The following is an 18926-nucleotide window of genomic DNA, read 5'->3' as shown; positions in this document are numbered from 1 at the left end:
TTTTTTGTGTGTGCTGCACTGCCATTGAGGAGACCAAGAAAAGCCCGGGACTTCACGACTCCCTGGTTGAGACCTCTACGCGATCGCACACGCGCGCACGTGTGTGTGCATACGTGCGGTTATGACCTGGTCTGCATGTCGCATGCATCTATTATCAACTGGAATCGTACCGTGTGACTTGCATGCTGTGCATCTTGTGGACGACGCTACTTACCCACCGCTCCGAAAGGGTGTCGCGTTTGCAATGGCGGCACCAAATGGAGAAGACGTGCAGGCGTGTGCGTGTATGCCGAGAGACTTGTTCTAAATTATTGCAACATCACTGGGCCTGTGTGGACTAGTAGTAGTAGTAGTACACATAAGCCGATGCCACCAGAGCGGGTCATGTTCACTGCAGCATTTCCGTGGATCTCTTCGAATGGCAGCATACCTGTGATGAGTCAATCGCCTGTCTTGGTACAGTAATGTGATATTATAGCAATCTGGAGCATACTTTACTTGATACACTCTGGTAGCAGGTTCCATATACCGTGGACAGTGTACAGACCGTGTAGAAAGAAGCAACTATACACTGGTATGAAGAAACGTTTTGGCCAGAGAATGCTAACACCACAGCAGAGAGCACGGCGACAACCGAGCACATCAAAATATTGCATCCAGTTGCTGGACTGAATGCGCTAGGACAAGATTCACACATACATGCATACAAAGAAAAAATTAGAATCTATTACATGTACATGTCAATAGTTTGTTTACGATCAACTCAAGTGTTTGGTTTGTGTCAGTTTGTGTCATAAAATGTAGCAGCACCAGGTTGATACACCTAGTGCTTTGTTCCAGCATAGCATGCATGGTAACTGCAATGGTATTGTGACAAGGCTATTGAAGACCCAACACCACTGCCACCATCTTGGCAGGCTGTTGAAGGTGTGTAGCCTGGCCGGGCACCGGTGAACACGCCACCCATGACCATGTCTCTCCTCGTCATGCTGTGCTGCCCAGGGTCATTCGGATGGATTCCTTCTGTGTGGAGGTTAGCCGGCGTGGGAACTCCACCACAAACGAGATGATCATGTCTCCCGTCTCTCCTGGACAATCGTGCCTTGGCAGGCCTTCTCCCTTGACCACTTTCGTGTATCCGGGTCTGCGGAACACAACACACGGTGGACAGTGATAGCACCAGGTTTGTTGACTGCCTTGCAGGGACTTGAATACCTTGAACATTGTTCAAGTCTTAGATCAGATGTCAACCTGGACAAGCGCTTGGGATCAAATGATGCCCCTTGCACATGTACAGCTGTGCTGTGGCCAAAGAAATCTGCCCCGCGAGTCATAATAATAGTATGACTCGCGGATCGGATTTCTGTGACCACGACTGTACATGTCGTCAGCCGGGAGTCTTCTGTACTTTCTTTTTGAACTGGTACTAGTCTGCTTTGTAACTCAACAGTTTTGTCACCCCCGGGAGTTACTCTATCCAGTTGACATACAATGTGTGGGTGCAGAATGGTTGGGACTCGGTCAGAAAACCTGCACGCACGGTGGGATGAAGCACACCAGTCCTGTCAGTTTGGACTTTGAATGAGCAGCTGAGCAAGCGCAACAAGGAACTCCTCTTACCTGATGATGTCGTTGATTGCAACTGTGATGAAGCGCGAGTCCAGCGTTTGTATCTCCAGCCACACGCCGCACAGGGCCTGCAGAAAGTAGAGTTGGGCACAAGCAGCTGATCTTCAAAAGCTACAACAGTAGTCATGCTCATCACTCAGTATGATTGTTGCTGTGCTTCAAAGGAGATTGGAACTTTGAAAAGGCACGCAGTACTCTTGGGTTTTTGCTTTGCTTGTGTTGGCTTTGACACCAGCAGTGCGAAGTCCTCTAGTCTCAAGCCTTGTTGGTTTTTGGCTAACATATATTGTTGGTTTCAGGTGTGTTCTAGCCGTTACGGCAGAAATGATCTTTGGACTGATTGGCGACTGGCCTGACCTGCCAGTCTACGCATATGCTCATCCAGTGGTTGTTGCAGCCTATCCTGCTATAATAAAGGATCTCCATCAGCTGTTCAAGTAATGTTTCGTGTTCAATTTGAAACGTAGAATGCGTCCGTTCTCACCTCCCAGAGCTGCACGTGGTGCTCGTATAGCAGGTTGTGTCCAGACCGCACAAAGCGCTCATGCTTGTAGCTGTTCAGTTGAAACACCAGGTCGGCTGTAGAACAAGATTAACCAGAAACTAAGTGAGATCAGAAGATGTAAGGTGTTTGGATGTGTGCAGAACCAAAAAATTGAAAGCACCCTGTACATACACCGCACAACGATCCATATAAGGTGTGCTCGTGGTGATAGCTGATAAAAGCCTGCGTTGTTGTTGCTATTGTTGCTGGTGGTGGTGGTGGTGGTGGTGGCAGTCGTGGTCGCACAAACATGTGTATCTCATTCTTCCAACACTGCTCATAACTCAGTGTATTTGTATAAATTAGACGCACCACGTACCGGGTAAGTTGTTTACGCTCTGGTCCCCCTCCTTGCGGTAGCGGAACTTCATCCCTTCCGTGGCACCAGGTGGTACATTGACCGTCAGAACCTTCGTCTTGACCATTGCCGTGCGCCGATCGTTATTCATTACCTGGACAGCAGTAGCAGCAGGAACATGGAAGTTACTTGGCATGTTCAAAGCCACTTTTAAAACACATGTTTGCATGATTTCCTCGACTGAGCAGCAATGTGGCGTGCATTTTGAAGTCAGCCATATTCACATCTTTGTGGCAGATGTGAACGGCCACCAGTGACTACAGCGCTAGTTCTGGTCTGTCATGCGCTTTGGCCGGGTAGCATGGTAAAAAACTAAAAACCTAGAATGTCAAATTATTTGGCTGGCAGAGCCCATACCAGCCGTACCTGTCTTGTGATCTTTAGCTTTTTCGTGCAGCCCCGATACACTTCCTCCAGGGATACGCGTAGGTCCTGCAGCTGATCTGGAGCCTGCTTCGGCCTGGCACGGCCCATCAGGCCGCCAAACTCAGGAGCGCCTCGCAGGTCACCGGTAATGCCGAAGTCAAACATCTCTGCAGCGGGTACAGAAGGGAACACATTGACAGCGTCAATCCAATGGTGTCACACTACATGGGGGGGGGGGGGGCATATGATTGTCAGGGCCGGCGCCACTGGTACGGCCGTACCAACAAAAAAAAAACTTCCCAAAAAGTCGGTCCACGTGGCCGTGGAACGTCCAAAACCGGGGAGAAAAAGTTTCGATGTATGATTTTGTACAGGGAGTCGCCCAGAGTGGAGGATTTGCCGTCTAAATTCCAAATTTGTTATGGGGGAAGACCCCCAGACCCCCTTAAGGATGGCCCTTCGGCCGCACCGCTCTGCGGAAGCTGCCTCCGGCCCTGATTGGGTGTGTATAATAGCACAGGCCAGTGTGATCGGATGCATACTCCCAAACGGGGAGTATTTTTTTAAAACTATTGTACTACTCCCTGTTCCCAATGTTGTGCATGCACATGCCTCTGTGATTATTGAGATACCACGTTGATATAACGCCTAGATCAGGCTGCTTACACTACTCACTGTACTGAGCCAGTCATTCACACGGGGTCACCAGGTGCAGACATTTTAATCAATGCTCGGAGCATCACAATTCGAAAATTCATCAAGTAAAAGACTAAGGTGCTTTCTGTAGTGAGACATAGCCAAGTGAAAATAAAATTAATAAAATAGTACATAATGGATACACACCAGCGAATGGGTTGTCTCCGCCAAAGAACTCGCGGAAAACCTGATCTGCATTCCCATGGAAGTTGTAACCACCAGAGAAGCCGCCTACAAGAATAATAAAGAGAGAAAGAAGAGCAGGAAACACACGTATGTTGGACATTTGTGTATGGGGTCACAATTTCCCTTCATAGTATTCGGGCATGACAAAGGCTATACTACATGTCGTGGCTATGACTGTACTTATAGAAGCCCGCAGGTGGTTAAGGTTATACCCGAACTGAATCGATGCATGGGCATTGGTCCAATTGCACTAAAACTCAACCAATTCACGATTTATCAATTGGACCTGGCGTGCTGGCTGCTCGGGACTGTCGCTGCCGGAGTGCAATTTCATGATTCCATGTGGGAGCCATTGACTTCGAATGGTGTCCTGCTTTCCAAATGGTGGCAAGGTTGCAAAAATCTGCAGTACTCTAGGACTGAAGTATCTGCATGCTCAGGTAGTCAACAAGTTTGATTCTACTGTGCATGTATATACACCTGGCTTTCTAGAAAACCAACCATGCAGGAAGTGGTCTACTGCCACAGTAGATAAAACAAGGCCCGGCGGAACCGGTCCGCTTGGTCCGGTTAACACCAGGCCAACTTTGTAGCTACCAACGCATGTATACTACTGAGGAGGGCATATGTCCCCCGCCATACTATACACAAACTGTATGAAAGACTACTGATAGTACGACCGGACCAATTGAAAACTGCTTCCGGCGGTCCTGGCAGTGTAACAAAACATATAAGCCCATTGCGCATTGCCAAATATGGAAGGTATGAGTAATGCATGTGAGTACACTAGACGGGTGTTTCAGCAGCACCACTTAAAAATATGGCGTCATTTCGCGCGGTTTGGCAGGATTATGTTAGATTCGGCGCGAGTTATCAATTTATCAGAGTGTACCTAATCGATTTTCTTATTCACTTAGGTTTATCAGCGATATTTCGGTTTAGCAAAAGAGACCAACTATTTTTTCAAATTCTACGAGTGAACAAGAATTATTTGGACAAGAAGCACAATCATGTTGACAGGTTCTCTGCTGGCGAACAGACAGTTATACACTAGTTTGCTCACTTACCGAGGACTTCTTCTGTCAGTTTGGCTGTCCAGCTCGTGCCGACCTACTGTTCCTGCGACTTTCTCTTCCGTGGCGCAGGACGCAGTGCTATCGCCTCGTTCGTCGTCGTCAGGAGGTGCTGTGCTGCAACAGTTTGGAGGCGCATCAGTTCTCGAGGAATAGACTTGTACTTGAAGTTCAGAGAATTCAGTGAAGAGTGGAGACTCTCTGCACCTTGTTCTGCGAGGAGGCCCAATCCTACGCGGACTCGTTTCATCAGGGGAACTGTGTGTTCTTCTAATAGGTGCAACTTCGGCGTGATGTGGCCGAATTTCCTGGACACTACTTCCTTCCTGCAGAGGGCCAGGAATTTCTCGATGTCTTGTTGGAGTTGAACTAAGTCAGCGTCATCGACTGGTTTGCAGTGGCTGAACTTGGCTCGACACGTTGCGTAGCTGTTCATGAGAGCTACGTACCTATCCGCAATTTTAGTGGCCTCAGGACACAAGTCAGGACACCTTGTTTGGACTGACGAAAGATGTGCGGAGGTGATGGCAGTGACCACGGTGGGTTTCAAGGCTTCGTGGATGTGGTTACCAACGAAAGCACCACCGTGGTATACCTGACGCTCAATGCCATGAAGCTGTAGGACTGGCTCCAGTGCCGCGACGCATGGGCCACAGAATTGCTTACAGCCGCTCAGTTTGTCTACTTGCTGCTGAAGTTGTGCTGACCGCTGCTGGTGATGGTCACGCTGCTGTATTGCTGTTTGGTACACTTCTTGCAAGTTGGCGACAACACCAAGCTCGTCCATGCCGCCTTGCTGCTGTACGTGCAGTGCAACAAATTCAAGCTGTTCCTGAGTCGTAGTTAGCTGCTGGTTGAAATTCTGGACGAGCTGCTGTTCAGCAGTCAGTTCGCTATGTACATCGCACAGCTTCTTGTACGCAGCACCATCCGTATCTAGTGCCTGGCTTCTTGCCACCAGTGCCAAGTCCAGTATTCGGAGCTCGCTCCGCAGAGCTTCGAACAGCCAGGGGTAGATCCCGAGATCCAAGTGTAAGACTGGAATGATGACGTTCGGGATTGACACAGGCAGAACAATTGGTCGAATCACATTGTTGTATTTCTTTGCCTGCGCCAGCTTTGAGCCTGCTGCTACATATTGGCTGTGGTCGCTTGCTAGAGATGCTAGTGTGCGTGGTTCTCTCTCGGCCTCCTCTCTCGCATCACTCTCAAGCTCCATGCTCTTCTTCGTGCATAAACAATGGAGACATGGCCGGAGTCCAGATGAGCCAGACAATCCAAAGTTGACAGTCTGAAACTCATAGTCCCCGAATAAATACATCTTCATTGTCTTGCCTTTCCAGGAAGTCTGCTGAAGCTGCTGAAGCTGGGGTCGGTATTGTCCCAATGCCGTCTCCAAGTTTGCAGGCGTGTCTTTGCCGTTGAAGATGCAGAACGGTATAATGTTTGTGAGTGAATTCGGATGCTCGGTGTTGACGATCTGAAAGCTTAGCTTGAACGATCCACCTCCGTGATCTCCGCCAATCTTAATCCAAATCTCTGACTCAGGAATAGCTCCACCATGCCATGTTAGTCGGCTACTGTCCTGCAGCTGGTCCAGAAAGAATATGACAATATCCACCAAGTTAGGGAAGAGCACAGTTGCTATCATCGTAACTCCGCCATCCTTGTCTGTCATAGGGAGCTCTTTGGCGGTGTATGAAGGCAGCTTCGAAGCTATAAATGTGCGGACTGTCTTCTCGGATTCCATTTCAACGCCAAATTCGTGTAGCCAGCGACGTAGCTTCCGCAACTGACTCCACGGGAGGCTGAGGTCTGCTTTTATAGCCAGTGCACTGCCGGGTGACGGCTTCTTGGCCTTGATGCCAGCATCTAACAGAAGCTGCTCCTGTTCAGCAGCAGACAATCTCTGCAAGCCAGCCACCTCTTGTGCTCTGGCTCCAGCCACACCACCGCACACTGTCTCAGCATGTCTCGTCAATTCTGAGGATCTGCGGCGCAAAGTTGTGTCAGCAGCTCGGTCAGACGGCACATTACTCACAACAGCCCGTTGATAGACCTGTGGCTTGCCATGTGATGCTGTCCTTACCTCCAACCGCCCGTCATGCACCCTTGCTGCCACCAGGTGACCTGTTAGACGGTCAGCTACGTTGCCGCACAACTTGGACGGTGATGCGGACAGCACGTCCTCGACAGTTGAGCTTTGTCTAACGGTGCGGATTGGAGCTGTCGTCGTGGCTGGATTGAACTGGCATGCTGCAACATGCTTTCGCAGATCTCTCAGCGGAGTAACCACCGGGCAGCCTTGCAGAGATGGCTTGTGGAAGTCACACCGGAGTGTCCAACCATCCATCATCCTGCGTGGAACCTTTCCTGGCGTCTTTAGCTCAGATGCCTTCAAACAGTTGGCACATGCAGGACATTGCTTGTGCGTTGCTAACCATTCACACATGCAGTCTGCACAAAAGTACTCTTCGCAGCATGGTACTTCTATTACGTTGTCCACGATGTTACTGCATATGTTGCACTGCTGTACTGTGTGTGCGTTAATGAACCGCTCTTTGTTCAGTGGAATCGTTGCAGTATGTTGGCTGCTGCCTGTTGCATATACTGTCTCTCTTGGCACATCCAAACCACATTCCAGTTGTGTTGCTGATGCTTGTGAGGCGGGTTGTTGTGTTGGGGTGGCGGTTGCGGTGCTCACGCGTTCGTCCTGAGTGCGTGTTGTTTGCGGAGCGGCCGCGCGCCAGTGTGTGAGTTGCTTTGCATGCCGTTTTCCCGTGGCCTTTGCTGTATGATCAGTACAGAATGAACAGGCTGAGCGTTGATGTGGTGTCCATTTCACAGGAGGGCCACAGCCACCGCCGCAGTGCATGGCTTTTTCGCTGGCTCTCTTCATGGCCCTCTGGCACAATACACATAGGTATGGGGGGTGTACTTGTGCATCATCTTCATCAATTTTTATCCCATGCACGGCTTCAAGCTGGGATTTATAAGATGCAACGGGATAACGGGTCTTCTGTGTGCATGTGGCGAATTTTCTGCCACCAACGCGACATACCTCGCCAAGATAAGATACGTGTGCGTCCATATCTTGTCGTAGCTGAAGGAAAACAACAGAATTTTGATGTTCACGTCTTTAGAAACGAATTCGCGTCTTGACAAAAAAATGTCGCAGATCGCTTCGTCAAGAACATACCTATGGCGAATCAAATCAACTAAGTCGATGCCGAAGTGATAACTACTTGATAATGGCCAAGAAAGCTTGTGCTAGTATCTGCGCAATTTCAGGTCGAGCGTGGAACACAACTTCGTTCTCTGCGAGGCAATTTGAATTTCGATCGTGGTGCGCGAGGTATGAAAGTGAAGCTAGGAAGGAGTCAAAGAAAAAGAACACGATTTCACCGTACAGAACCCAGTTTGGGCTGGGTAGTGACCTGCTTTAGAGCAGTATATCGATTAGTATTTCAGTAATCCACCACGGCCAGAGATTCAAATTTTCAAATTTCGGCAAAAAAAGGACGCCATTTTTAGTGGGCGGAAATCGTGCAAAAAAACATCCGATATGCATGCACTGGGATCAGGAATGCACTGTTCAACACACCAGGCCAGACGACCATGCCCAGGTGGCTGTCTGGGGTGGTTATGGTACAAATTACGTCATTGCGCAATGGGCTTATTCTCAAGCACACGGACAACGCTGAAGTACCTTCTTCATCCATAGGAACTCCCAATATGAGACCTTCCTCGCCAAACTGGTCATAAATGGCACGGTGCTTTTCTGCAGAGCAGTCAACAACACCCCCACCCCCCCCCCCCCCCACACACACACACGCACAAACACACATGCTCGTACACACACACACGCACACACACACACACACACACACACACACACACACACACACACACACACACACACACACATGATATACTAAATTAGTGATGATTTACTTGTAGTAACTGGCTCTTCAAGTGCCAGGAACTGGTTACGTGGGTCTCCCTGTAAGAGGGAAAGATTCTAAAGGAATCTTGGGGAGGTGATTCAATGGTTATTGAACCACCCCAATGGTGGACAACCCTCAAATTCCTAACCTAAAGGTGAACTTTCCATGAAACAATCTGCGATGGCAGTTTTCAAGATGAATACGGCCAAGGATCTTGTGCAAGCTATCCCGAATGCTTTCAAACGGTGTGAATGGATTTGCTGCAAGAAGTATGTACAAATGATTGTGGAGCCACTATAATCATGTGTTGTCACTGACCATTGCTGAGGACATCATAGGCTTGTGCGATATCAAGAAATATCTTTGCACTGTCCTCAGTGCTCGATTTGGATGGATGGTGCTTCAAGGCCAGAAGACGATACCTGGTAAACAGGAAATGAGGTGCCAAAGATAAATGAAAAACAAACATTGCTATTGAAAGATTACATGTATTACATCGGCCACGGTGCTAGCTACCCAGTGTTATCGTGAATTCCCTGATTCATAATTTAACGCTATGGTAAGTGAGAACCCGGCTCTCTGCCCTTGGGCGCATGCATGCTAAAGTGCCTGGCCATGAGCACCTCAGGATATCATAATCATGCACTGAACCGAAATCATCGGATGGCATAATGACGTGACCTGGCGTCCTCTTTCACGTGTGTCATGCCGTGTGCGTGTGGACGTTATTCAGCTTGCTACACAGGCAGATGCGCCCGGACTGTTGTGTAACGTTATGTCCCAGCTGGACTGAGACACAATGGCCATTACAACCAAGGAGTAGTACAATAGGTATTGTACTACTCCCTGGTTACAACACAGGCCACTGTGAGCACCACTGTGAGCATCATGTACAACACCTGCATTAGAACATGATTGTACAGTGTACGATGCATAAGTGCAGACTCGTTGACATCAGAGGATGCTTGCCGATACACGGGGACCTGTTTCAAAGCAGTTGCTTGCGGTAACATACAGGAATGCCACTTCCAGGCTCGGAGAATACTAGGACGTAAAGAGCGGAGCCCTCTTCTACTCGCTCTAGCCCTGTAAAGGTATACTGATCGGCAAACCCGCTTGCGCAACACCTTATTGCAGCCTTATTGGTGTATTCTAATGCTAGATAGACTGCAGTTGTCTCGTTGCTAGTGAGTAGAGTGTGGCGTGACTCTGTCCGCAACTTACGCTTTCTTGATATCTGCTAGACTCGCATCGCGATCCACGTCCAGTGTCATGTAGAAGTTGCGTCCCATCTTGCTGCCTGCTTCACCTTTCACACGAACCAGAAGCGCCTTACAAACAAATCTTACTTTGAATCACACAATTTCGAAAATAGCGAACATCGATATGTCGCGACGTCGAAGGATCTTCGGCTGCTTCGTGTTTGCACAAGCCGCTGATGCCTAGGCCTACAAAAATAGCCTGTTGACATGTTGGGCTGAACACACGATGCATGCTGGGTGGTGTGCATTTCGAGTCGCGATCAACCAGCTGACCTGGAAACTGCATCGAAATCAGTTGTCATGGCACTGCGTGGAGGCGCTGGACGGGGAATCCCCAATTTGAATGCCACCTGGGAAACCTACTCTGGCAACCAGGAAAAATGAGTAAAAATCGGCTGGAATGGGTGTCATAAAGTTTCCGATCAGGAAGCAGCAGCAGGTCAAACCGAGTTTGGGCCGGCATTCCTGATGTGATTTTCAAAATGGTGGTGTACGATTTTTTTGATCACCCAAATATGCGCATGCGATGTGAGCCATGAAGCTTCCTTTCTCAGCACCTGAATGGCGAATGGAACAGTAAATTGTTTCCATTTCTTATGATTTAGAAATCAAGCCATCATGCCTCCTAAGCAGCCCGCGAAGGGCAGTAAGACGCCCGCCAAGTCCCAGAAGGCGAAGCCGACTGGCTCTGGAAAGGCCAAGAAGAAGAAGTGGTCCAAGGGAAAAGTCCGTGACAAGCTGAACAATTTGGTTTTGTTCGACAAGGCCACGTACGATAAATTGTACAAAGAAGTTCCCAGCTACAAGCTGATCACTCCTGCTGTTGTGTCAGAACGTCTGAAGATTCGTGGATCGTTGGCAAGGCGTGCTTGCAGGGAGATGGAAGACAAGGGCTTGATCAAGGTCGTATCGTCCCATCACCGCCAAGTTATCTATACTCGTGCTACAAAGGAATCTGAGTAGGCGATTTCTAAAATAAAACTGTGGATTTCACCAACTTCTTATTGTACCCTTTCTGTGTGGATGGCGTATGTGAACGTAAGTGTCTGGGTTAGGCCTGTTTGAAATGGCGAGTACTAACAGTCTAACACTGAATGGCATGATGTAGACAATTATATTTTATGTATTTTCAAGAACATTGCATTCATAAATTTTGCAATTTATATATATTTTGAAAATGGGATGAATTCCTAGCGCATAGCATGTACTTTAGGGCATGTTCGTTTGGTAGGATCGGGATCCCGATCCACTGGATTCGCACCCTTTCGATTGGTCGAATCCGGATCCTTCGGATTTGGATCCAGTCAACCCACCTCGGGGAGCAGGGTTGACCGGATCCAAATGTGACCTTTGTGCGTATATGGCGGGTAAAACTCGTTTTTGTACACATTGTGGTACGCACACGTGGATCGAGATAGAGCTTGCTGACCTTTTGTACAACTGGCGCGGTGAGTACGACTTTTTATTACTTCGTCAACATGGCAACAGTCAAGGCTCAAAAAAGTGTCCAGTTGACTCTGAAGGATCCGACGGATCTGAGATCTGGATCCCGATCCCTATCCTTACCAATCGAGCATGCCCTTAATCAAGCTAGAGTCCAAAAAAAAGCAGCAGCTGGGATTGCGGCCTTGGGCCTCCAGTTGGTGGATCCGATCTTAGCATCTATCCTCCACCTTCAGTAGCTGCATCTGTAATTCTAATGCATGTGTAAGCGACATGATCACATCTCACAGAAGTGGAAAGATTCTTCTTGGTCTCTCGGAATGCGAGTATAGAAAAAATGTGAAACTAAAAAACTAAAAATGTACTGTAACTTAACAGTAAGACATGTTATTATAACGAGTCGCAAATTTAACGATTGTCCAACATTCATAGGTTAACGGGAAGATGATTTTGCATTCTTCATGCGTATCCGCACATAACACACATGAGGCATTACAGCCTCAACAGAAGAAATGAAATGTCACTCGTTGGAACGTTAGATTTACTTGCTCGTTAGATTTACATGTCTTACAGTATTCAACAGTGTGCTGAACGCAAGTCAACATTGCAGGGCAGAATCAGATTGCAGATATGCCGTATCATCATAGTAATGTTCTGCACAGGATATGATTGTGTGGTGGCTGCAGGTTGCCTGTTCACTCTGTTGTAGGGAATCACTGGCGATATACAATGTATTGTGTGCTGAAGATTACCCTGGTACAAACTGGAAAAGAAAAGCAGTATTGTCTCTACGATGTACATGTACAGCATGCATGTACCATGTGTACTGCAAACTAAGAATATTCTCTCCCTTTTAAGGCAAGGTATATCAGTTGCCAGACACGTTCATGCCTTTTCTTCTAGCACAGTGCATGCAAAAACACTACTTCTGTGAACATGGGATTGAAACGATGTGTTCATTATGTGTTCACTGTTTCATTCCTTAGTGATTCCTTCCTTCTGCATGGTGTTATGTTGGTGCTGCAATTCTCTTATAAAAATACAACTCAGTTCTTCAAAGGAGGTGTCTCCAGTTTGTACATATTTTATATTATGTTAATTGTTTTTTCATAGACATGCTTTATGTACTTGATAGTTGATTCTTATCTGTATAACCTTTCAGAAACTACAACGAAATGTTCGGTTACATGAACTCTTCCTAAGCTACAACAGGATGTTTTGTCATTCAACTTTTGCTTTTAAAATTGCTTTACTTTTTTAGTATGTTTGTTCGAGTGCTCTGTTGTTGATGTATACTAAGACTCATGTTTAGGTAACGCCCTTGATCACAATGCCAGTGTTTGACTGGTATTCAGTTCCCTTGAAGGGAAGGCACGTGTGTGGCAACTGATGTTCCTTGCTCTGGGGAGTTTAGTTTTCTGTCTTGGTGCACGTTGCCTGTTTGTTGAATATGGCCATGCATCCTGTGTGAAGAGCGCCCAGCTACAGTGGCTAACATTTCACTGTTACAAGTACAAAGCTTATTGTTAGATTGATAGCATGAAACAAGGTGGAGGACACTGTGTGTGTGTGTGTGGGGGGGGGGGGGGGGTTGGAGACTACTCCTTACGTCCGTCGTGTATTCTTTGATCGCTCCTGGATGTTGTCCTGGTAGTCCTGTAGCTAGTTAAACCTCAACTTCTTTTCTTCCAACTAATACTTCTGCAAGGAGTCGTCTCCAACCCCCCTAGCATAATGAGGGTTAGAACCGGGTTCAACACCCATATGGTTCAAATGGTCCGCAGGGACCGGGGCTGCCAACCGCGGAAGGTTGTACAGTAGTAAGGTCACTGTTTCCGAACACAGTGTCCTCCGATCCACCTGGTTTCATGCTGTCAATCTAACAATAATGCGTAAACTATAACAAGGTTTATCTAATACTAGTTTTGAACTAGTAACTGTTCTTGGGTTATATAATACCAAGTACAAAGCTGTGGATGTCAAGAGTACTACTTCGAAGTAACAAGAATAAATGACTGAGCTACAAGGGACCTTATTATTTTTCTTGTTACAAATAAGCAACTCTGCCAACATTGAATTTAGTAGCATAGCCACAAACTGCTTCCAAAGGCTTTCTCTTCGAGACTGAGTACTAATAGTAATAATTACTTTATTAGGCCAAGTAAAAAATGGATTGTTTATCGCCCGCGCCCGCCCCAAATTGTCACCCTCCCAGCCGAATTATTTATTTTTTTTAGTACTGGTAAAGTACTGTATGTACTGCGGTCTGCGGCCTCTAATCAGCATGGCCGTAGAGTTTTGACGGTGAAGTCCACAGACTGAACCAAACCAGTATGGGCTTGAAAAATGAATATGATTATCAGCTGCCTGGTTTCCTTCGTTTTTCCTACGTAACGTTGGTTGTTCCACTTTTCATTATTAGAACCTTCAGTCTTGCAAGGCGTTAATTATTCATGGCTGACGATTCATCTGCATCACATGCATGATGATGGATTTATCTCACTCTGTGCCAAAATGGCTTCAAAAAAAAAGAAAAGCGAAGAAAAAGGCATGCCTGATCTACTGCTGAGGTTGCGAACACCTACCCTACAGCCAAACATGCTAATAAAAAATTAAAATTAAAACCCTCCCGCCCACCCCGATTTCTTGGGAAAATCTGACGATAAACGATCAATATATTTTACATGGCCTTAGCTATTAGGATGACCCAAAAGGCTGACCGCCTATTGTAGGGTCCGTCGCACTGAAGGATGATGGTCCAAGAGAGTGCAGTCATATTGGGAAGGGGGATGCGTCATATAATATGGGCACAGCACTTCAAGTCTCCCATTTATGCGTAAAATCATTGCAGCTGAAGTAAACGGGCAGAAAAGTCAAATCCGCAAGGGCTAGCCTATGGACTCCTAGCTTGGAACATGTATGTTCCTGCATAAATCTATCCGCGTGAAAGTAATTATTTTAGTTCATGGTGGTTGTGACCAGGGATTGGTGCTTTGCAAGTAGTACTATTTCACTACTCCCTGGTTGTAACTGGGAGCTCTACACATGCACGTATATTGTGTAGAGCTCCCTGGGTCGGTTATACCTACAGCATAGTTGCACCCAAGAACGTAATTTCCAAAAGGGCAGGCTGGGACGTTCTTATCTTCGAGCAATCTGATTGCGTCCTCATAGCACGTTCTTAGAAGCAATTCGAACAGGATCGCATGCACACTTTTTTTGCATGCTACGAGAGGCCTTCTGTTGAATGGCTTTATCAAGAAAGTATCATGGAGAAATATGAGTAAGTCTCTGAAATATCAAACCACGGCGAATGGCCTGCGAGGTGGATGAGTCACACACCAGGCAAAGCCATATACATAACGTAAGTCGTTACAAGTTATTTTTTCATGGATGAGAGGGTGCGTGTCATGAAACTGGGGTTCAGAAATTTAAAACAAAGGACGGATATCACAAAGTTAAAGACAAACACATGAGTGTTTGATATCACCGTGGCTAGTGTCGCTATGCGACATGATCACAGCAAGAGTATAATGGCGTGAACTTGTTCTGTACTCTTGAGCCATGCTCTTCTGGTGCTGTGCTGAATGGAGACTAGAGTTGACCACGGCTTGCTGCAAGGAGAGGTTGACCTCTCTCTTAGACGAGGGCACCACGACCGGGTATTGAAACTGTGACAGATCTCCCAACACAGGTGCAGACCAGAGCGCTGCCATCAAACACCCAGTACTATAGTTGCAGTTGGTCTGAGATTCTCATTGTCAGACGACGGTAGTCATAGGTCCATTGTAGTATACAGTGGGAGTAGTACATGTCAACCCATAGGGTAAAGCTTGCATGCTTCACATCTTAACTTTTGCCATGGATGCCAGTACTGATTTTTCCTCAGCATCTGCCTCATCCTCATCCTCATCGTCCTCCTCCTCGTCATCATCCTCATCATCATCTTCATCATACTCGTAATCATCGTCATCCGCATACTCATAGCCTGCACCACCGCCGTCATACCCACCACCTCCACTTGCACCTCCACCTTCCATTGCTTTCGCATACGCGTCGCTGTAGTAGTACTGCGTGCCACCGTCTTCATCGCCCCCACGCTGACGTCCAAACTCGTGTGTTCGTGTCGACATGCTCAAGTCCTTCGTCTCCTGAGTGTCCTGGCCACATTTGGGACACGGCAGTGCGGCACCGCGTGCATACTTGACGCCTTTTCGACGCACATGATCCTCACAATATGCCACCTTGCAACGCAGGCAGCTGTACTGTCCAAGTCGATTGCAGGACGCACACTTATAGTTCTCTGCGTCGAGTTTCTGGCAGCTTGCTTGGTGCTCAAACTGGTCATCCTCGCAAACAAACACTCGGCAAAAGGAGCACTTGAAGTAGCGGCCGCCCTGCTCCCAAACACCCCGCTCACACTCAAAGCACACAGCATCTGTCAGGGGGCACTGGCAGGCATGTGTGGAGAGACATTTGCGGCTGTGGCAGATGAACGTCTCACAAAAGTCGCAGATAGCTCCAGCCATAGCCAGGCCAGTTGCGAAGCTGGTGTGCTTTACAACACAGTCACCACCCATGCATTTTTGTTTGCCACAGTGACCACATACTGGTAGTTTATTCACGGAATTGCAAAAGTAACATATAGCCCGATTCTTCTGCCTGTTGTTGCACTTTTCACACTCCATGGATGAATTGCATGGCATCAAGCCGATGTCTTTTTCGACCTGACGCATAGCTTTCTGTCTCACGGCTCGCTTCTCGGCCTTCTTACGAGCTCCGGACTTCTTCTTAGGCATGGCGAGATGCTCCAATTACACACAACGACAGTCCTAAAATACTCAGTGCAGTGCAATCGGTCGTCGACACAGGAAACCCACAGAGAAACAGAAGTCAACCCATGCAAAATGTCTCACGAAATCAGACTTCGATCGGGGATGATCTCCAGCAGCTTCAGCAGAATACACTTTATGGTCGCAAGCTACAAAGTAATTGATTGCTTTCTTTCCACAGCTGAGTTGAGCTAATGAGAGCTTGCTTTTACTTTTGTTTTTTTACCTTTCAGTGTTTCGCTTTTCAAGTTAGTTTTGAGAAAATAATATATTATGTACGAGTTCGAGCTCACTCGATCGATCTAGCTCGCGCTGATCTGGTATGGCATGGCTGTGCAGCAGCGCTGGTACGTACGTGTTGACGCCATTTCGTTGCCATGGAGAAATCAGCGTCAAGAAAGAAAGCTGTATACATGATGTAGTGTAGATTTACCAGAATCACCTCAGCCCGGCTTGCCATATGTGAATACCGAAAACCACTTGGAAACGGCTTCATGTTTTGAGTTTTCGTAAATCTTTGCCTCATTTGCCCGGGTATGCCACGGATGATAAAGTGAAATCATTATCAGGGAGTACCCGGACGAGTCTGTTGTACTTGCTGTAGTGGAAGTGGGTAGATCTACATGCCAACATGGCCCATGCCATGGCATGGGGTGATCCTGGCGATTCGGGTGTGGACTGTGGACCAGGGAGCCCCACACATTCCAGTATGTCACTATGTGTAGGGCTCCCTGGTGTGGCTGGCCTGGATGCACTGATCGATCGTAGATCTACCAGTGAACGACGACGAACTGACTGTGCACATGTGCCTGTTTATGTGTGTGAGACGTGTGTGTGTGTGTGCATGTGTGAGTTTGTTGCCGAAGCTGGTGTGTCATCCATGACCGGTCCTGTTTCCTTCACAAGTCAGACTTCACCACAGTAGCCTTGAACTTTATGTCAGCTAACCAGATCTCTAAAGTAATAGTGCAGTTCTGAATATATCTGCCATCGATGAGATTTTACCCCTTTGTCTAGTTGTAGTTTTCTAATGACGACTTCAGTTCAGTGCAGATGACAACATTGTCGTTTTGACGTGAAACCAATTTTAGTGAGTTTTCAAACAACCGCCGCAATAGCTGCGTGTTGGGGGCCCTGCAGCGTTATGGCCGAATCTTCATCGTCTAAGAAGATGATGGGATTTGGGTCGACGCCGCAGTCGCAGGGCAAATCATTCTGGAAGAGAGGTGGGGGTGGACGCCTTCCAGCACCAGGATCGTGAGTAATTTCTATAATTATTTTGTTTGGTACAATTGCATTTTTCAAATCGTATCTTGAACGCGGTCGGTTTTTAAGCTTCAGTAGCTTCAAGTAATAGTATTAGTACCAGTATTATCTAAGCGTAGACCGTAGGGCTTCAATGAATGTGCTCTTCATCAAAAATACGCTGGCTGTTTGTGAACTGTTTAATATGTTGAACAGGAGACGAAAATGAAGTCCAGCGTTATTGTGAATGGATTTTGATGCAGGCACTTCTAGCTATGGCCCAGTATGGGCTATTAGAAGAGACCACGGGTGTCTGGTAGATCTAGATCCAGTGGCCAATGGTTTTTTTAATGGTTCTCAGACCACACCAGTTGCTGACATGTTTAGAATGAGTGTGGATGTTTTATTGTACTTCGCAGCTTTTGTTCATGTTCCGAACTCCTCTGTGTGCTGTACACGAATCCACTGGCCACAGTGTAGCATGCATGGCATGTGGTGCCTGGTCCTGGGTACTAATATCCATGATACAATCATACACCTGTGCATGTACGGTAGCGTGCCGCTCATAGAATATATCGGCCTGGGACGAACCATTCAAGCATGCAGTTGTGTGTACGCCCAGCGCACGGTGATAAATAGTACTCGTATGAATGCTGCTATTGCATTGCTTGGCAATGATTGGTGGCCTGCAAGTAAACAACCTTGGTTTGATTGTTGCATTCCTCTCTGCATAGGCTTATGCAGTGCAGGTAACGGACAACTAACTTGTTCCATGATACCTGTTGATATCCGACAGTGCGGTGGTCTGTGTAACGTTATGCTGTAAACTGACCAATATCCACACCACTAAATTCCCCGGTTCCTCAGAACCAGCGAGTTAACGCTGGGAAACGTTTGCCGAGTAAATATGCGCATACTGTAAAAAGCCATTGTTCTAACGAGGCGCATATATAACGATTTCCCAAAATTGACTGGTTTACATGTACCGAAGGTAACGATTCTCACTCATTCTCAACGCTCAATAGCAACAGTATAATTATGTATCGATTTCTGTATCTCTTTTCTCGCAAAAGTAGAGAACATTAATACTAGAAATCAACACCTTCCGAACATCAGTTTACGGTAATGCTGATTTCTCTCATTTCTTGTTTTGTATTTGCTTGTGCTAGGGTGAAGCCAGTGTTTGGCGCTCAGCACCCACCTCTCAATGCTCCTATCGATGCTGTTTCATCGTGAGTAAAGTTGTGCTTGTGTGAATGGTCCTTGTTCATGCAAGGCTGTACGGCATCGGTCAATTCAACTGCATCATTCTTGCCCTTGCACCATGTCCTGATTTCCAGACCGC

The 18926-nt window shown here is 47.1% G+C and overlaps 4 protein-coding genes across 4 annotated transcripts in view; 2 read left to right on the top strand and 2 right to left on the bottom strand.

Moving 5' to 3' along the window:
* Positions 1-526: 526 nt before the first annotated feature.
* Positions 527-10227, bottom strand: LOC135815315 (dnaJ homolog subfamily B member 13-like). The gene is made up of 9 exons (XM_065328591.1): positions 10024-10227; positions 9118-9221; positions 8562-8633; positions 3741-3824; positions 2898-3064; positions 2493-2625; positions 2114-2208; positions 1621-1697; positions 527-1144 (listed from the first exon to the last, which is right to left on the bottom strand). The coding sequence occupies exons 1-9, from the start codon at positions 10089-10091 to the stop codon at positions 985-987; spliced, it is 960 nt and encodes a 319-aa protein (XP_065184663.1). The 5' UTR covers positions 10092-10227; the 3' UTR covers positions 527-984.
* A 452-nt stretch (positions 10228-10679) lies between these two features.
* LOC135813484 (small ribosomal subunit protein eS25-like) lies at positions 10680-11024 on the top strand. The gene has a single exon (XM_065326577.1). It carries the CDS (start codon positions 10680-10682, stop codon positions 11022-11024), a length of 345 nt encoding a protein of 114 aa, XP_065182649.1.
* Positions 11025-14742: 3718 nt separating this feature from the next.
* On the bottom strand, positions 14743-16595 carry LOC135815313 (zinc finger protein 330 homolog). Its single transcript, XM_065328590.1, has one exon. It carries the CDS (start codon positions 16301-16303, stop codon positions 15347-15349), a length of 957 nt encoding a protein of 318 aa, XP_065184662.1. The 5' UTR covers positions 16304-16595; the 3' UTR covers positions 14743-15346.
* Positions 16596-17167: 572 nt separating this feature from the next.
* Positions 17168-18926, top strand: part of LOC135815312 (TBC1 domain family member 22A-like) — a 7935-nt gene continuing 6176 nt past the window's right edge. Inside the window, exons 1-2 of the mRNA XM_065328589.1 lie at positions 17168-17593; positions 18751-18813. Of these exons, the coding sequence (XP_065184661.1) occupies positions 17481-17593; positions 18751-18813 (176 nt within the window). The 5' untranslated portion in view covers positions 17168-17480. The remainder of the gene's footprint in view (positions 17594-18750; positions 18814-18926) is intronic.

The sequence above is a fragment of the Sycon ciliatum genome, chromosome 4 (assembly GCF_964019385.1).
Source record: "Sycon ciliatum chromosome 4, ocSycCili1.1, whole genome shotgun sequence".
In the NCBI taxonomy this organism is placed as follows: domain Eukaryota; kingdom Metazoa; phylum Porifera; class Calcarea; order Leucosolenida; family Sycettidae; genus Sycon; species Sycon ciliatum.
This window is presented reverse-complemented; position numbering and strand designations above follow the sequence as displayed.

Coding starts and splice junctions, on each gene's coding strand:
- LOC135815315 (XM_065328591.1), bottom strand. CDS start 10,091: ATGGGACGCAACTTCTACATGACACTGGACGTGGATCGCGATGCGAGT. Junction 8,634..9,117: donor CTATGATGTCCTCAGCAATG/GTCAGTGACAAC, acceptor ACTGCTCTGCAG/AAAAGCACCGTGCCATTTAT. Junction 2,626..2,897: donor AGCTAAAGATCACAAGACAG/GTACGGCTGGTA, acceptor ACTGCTGTCCAG/GTAATGAATAACGATCGGCG.
- LOC135813484 (XM_065326577.1), top strand. CDS start 10,680: ATGCCTCCTAAGCAGCCCGCGAAGGGCAGTAAGACGCCCGCCAAGTCC.
- LOC135815313 (XM_065328590.1), bottom strand. CDS start 16,303: ATGCCTAAGAAGAAGTCCGGAGCTCGTAAGAAGGCCGAGAAGCGAGCC.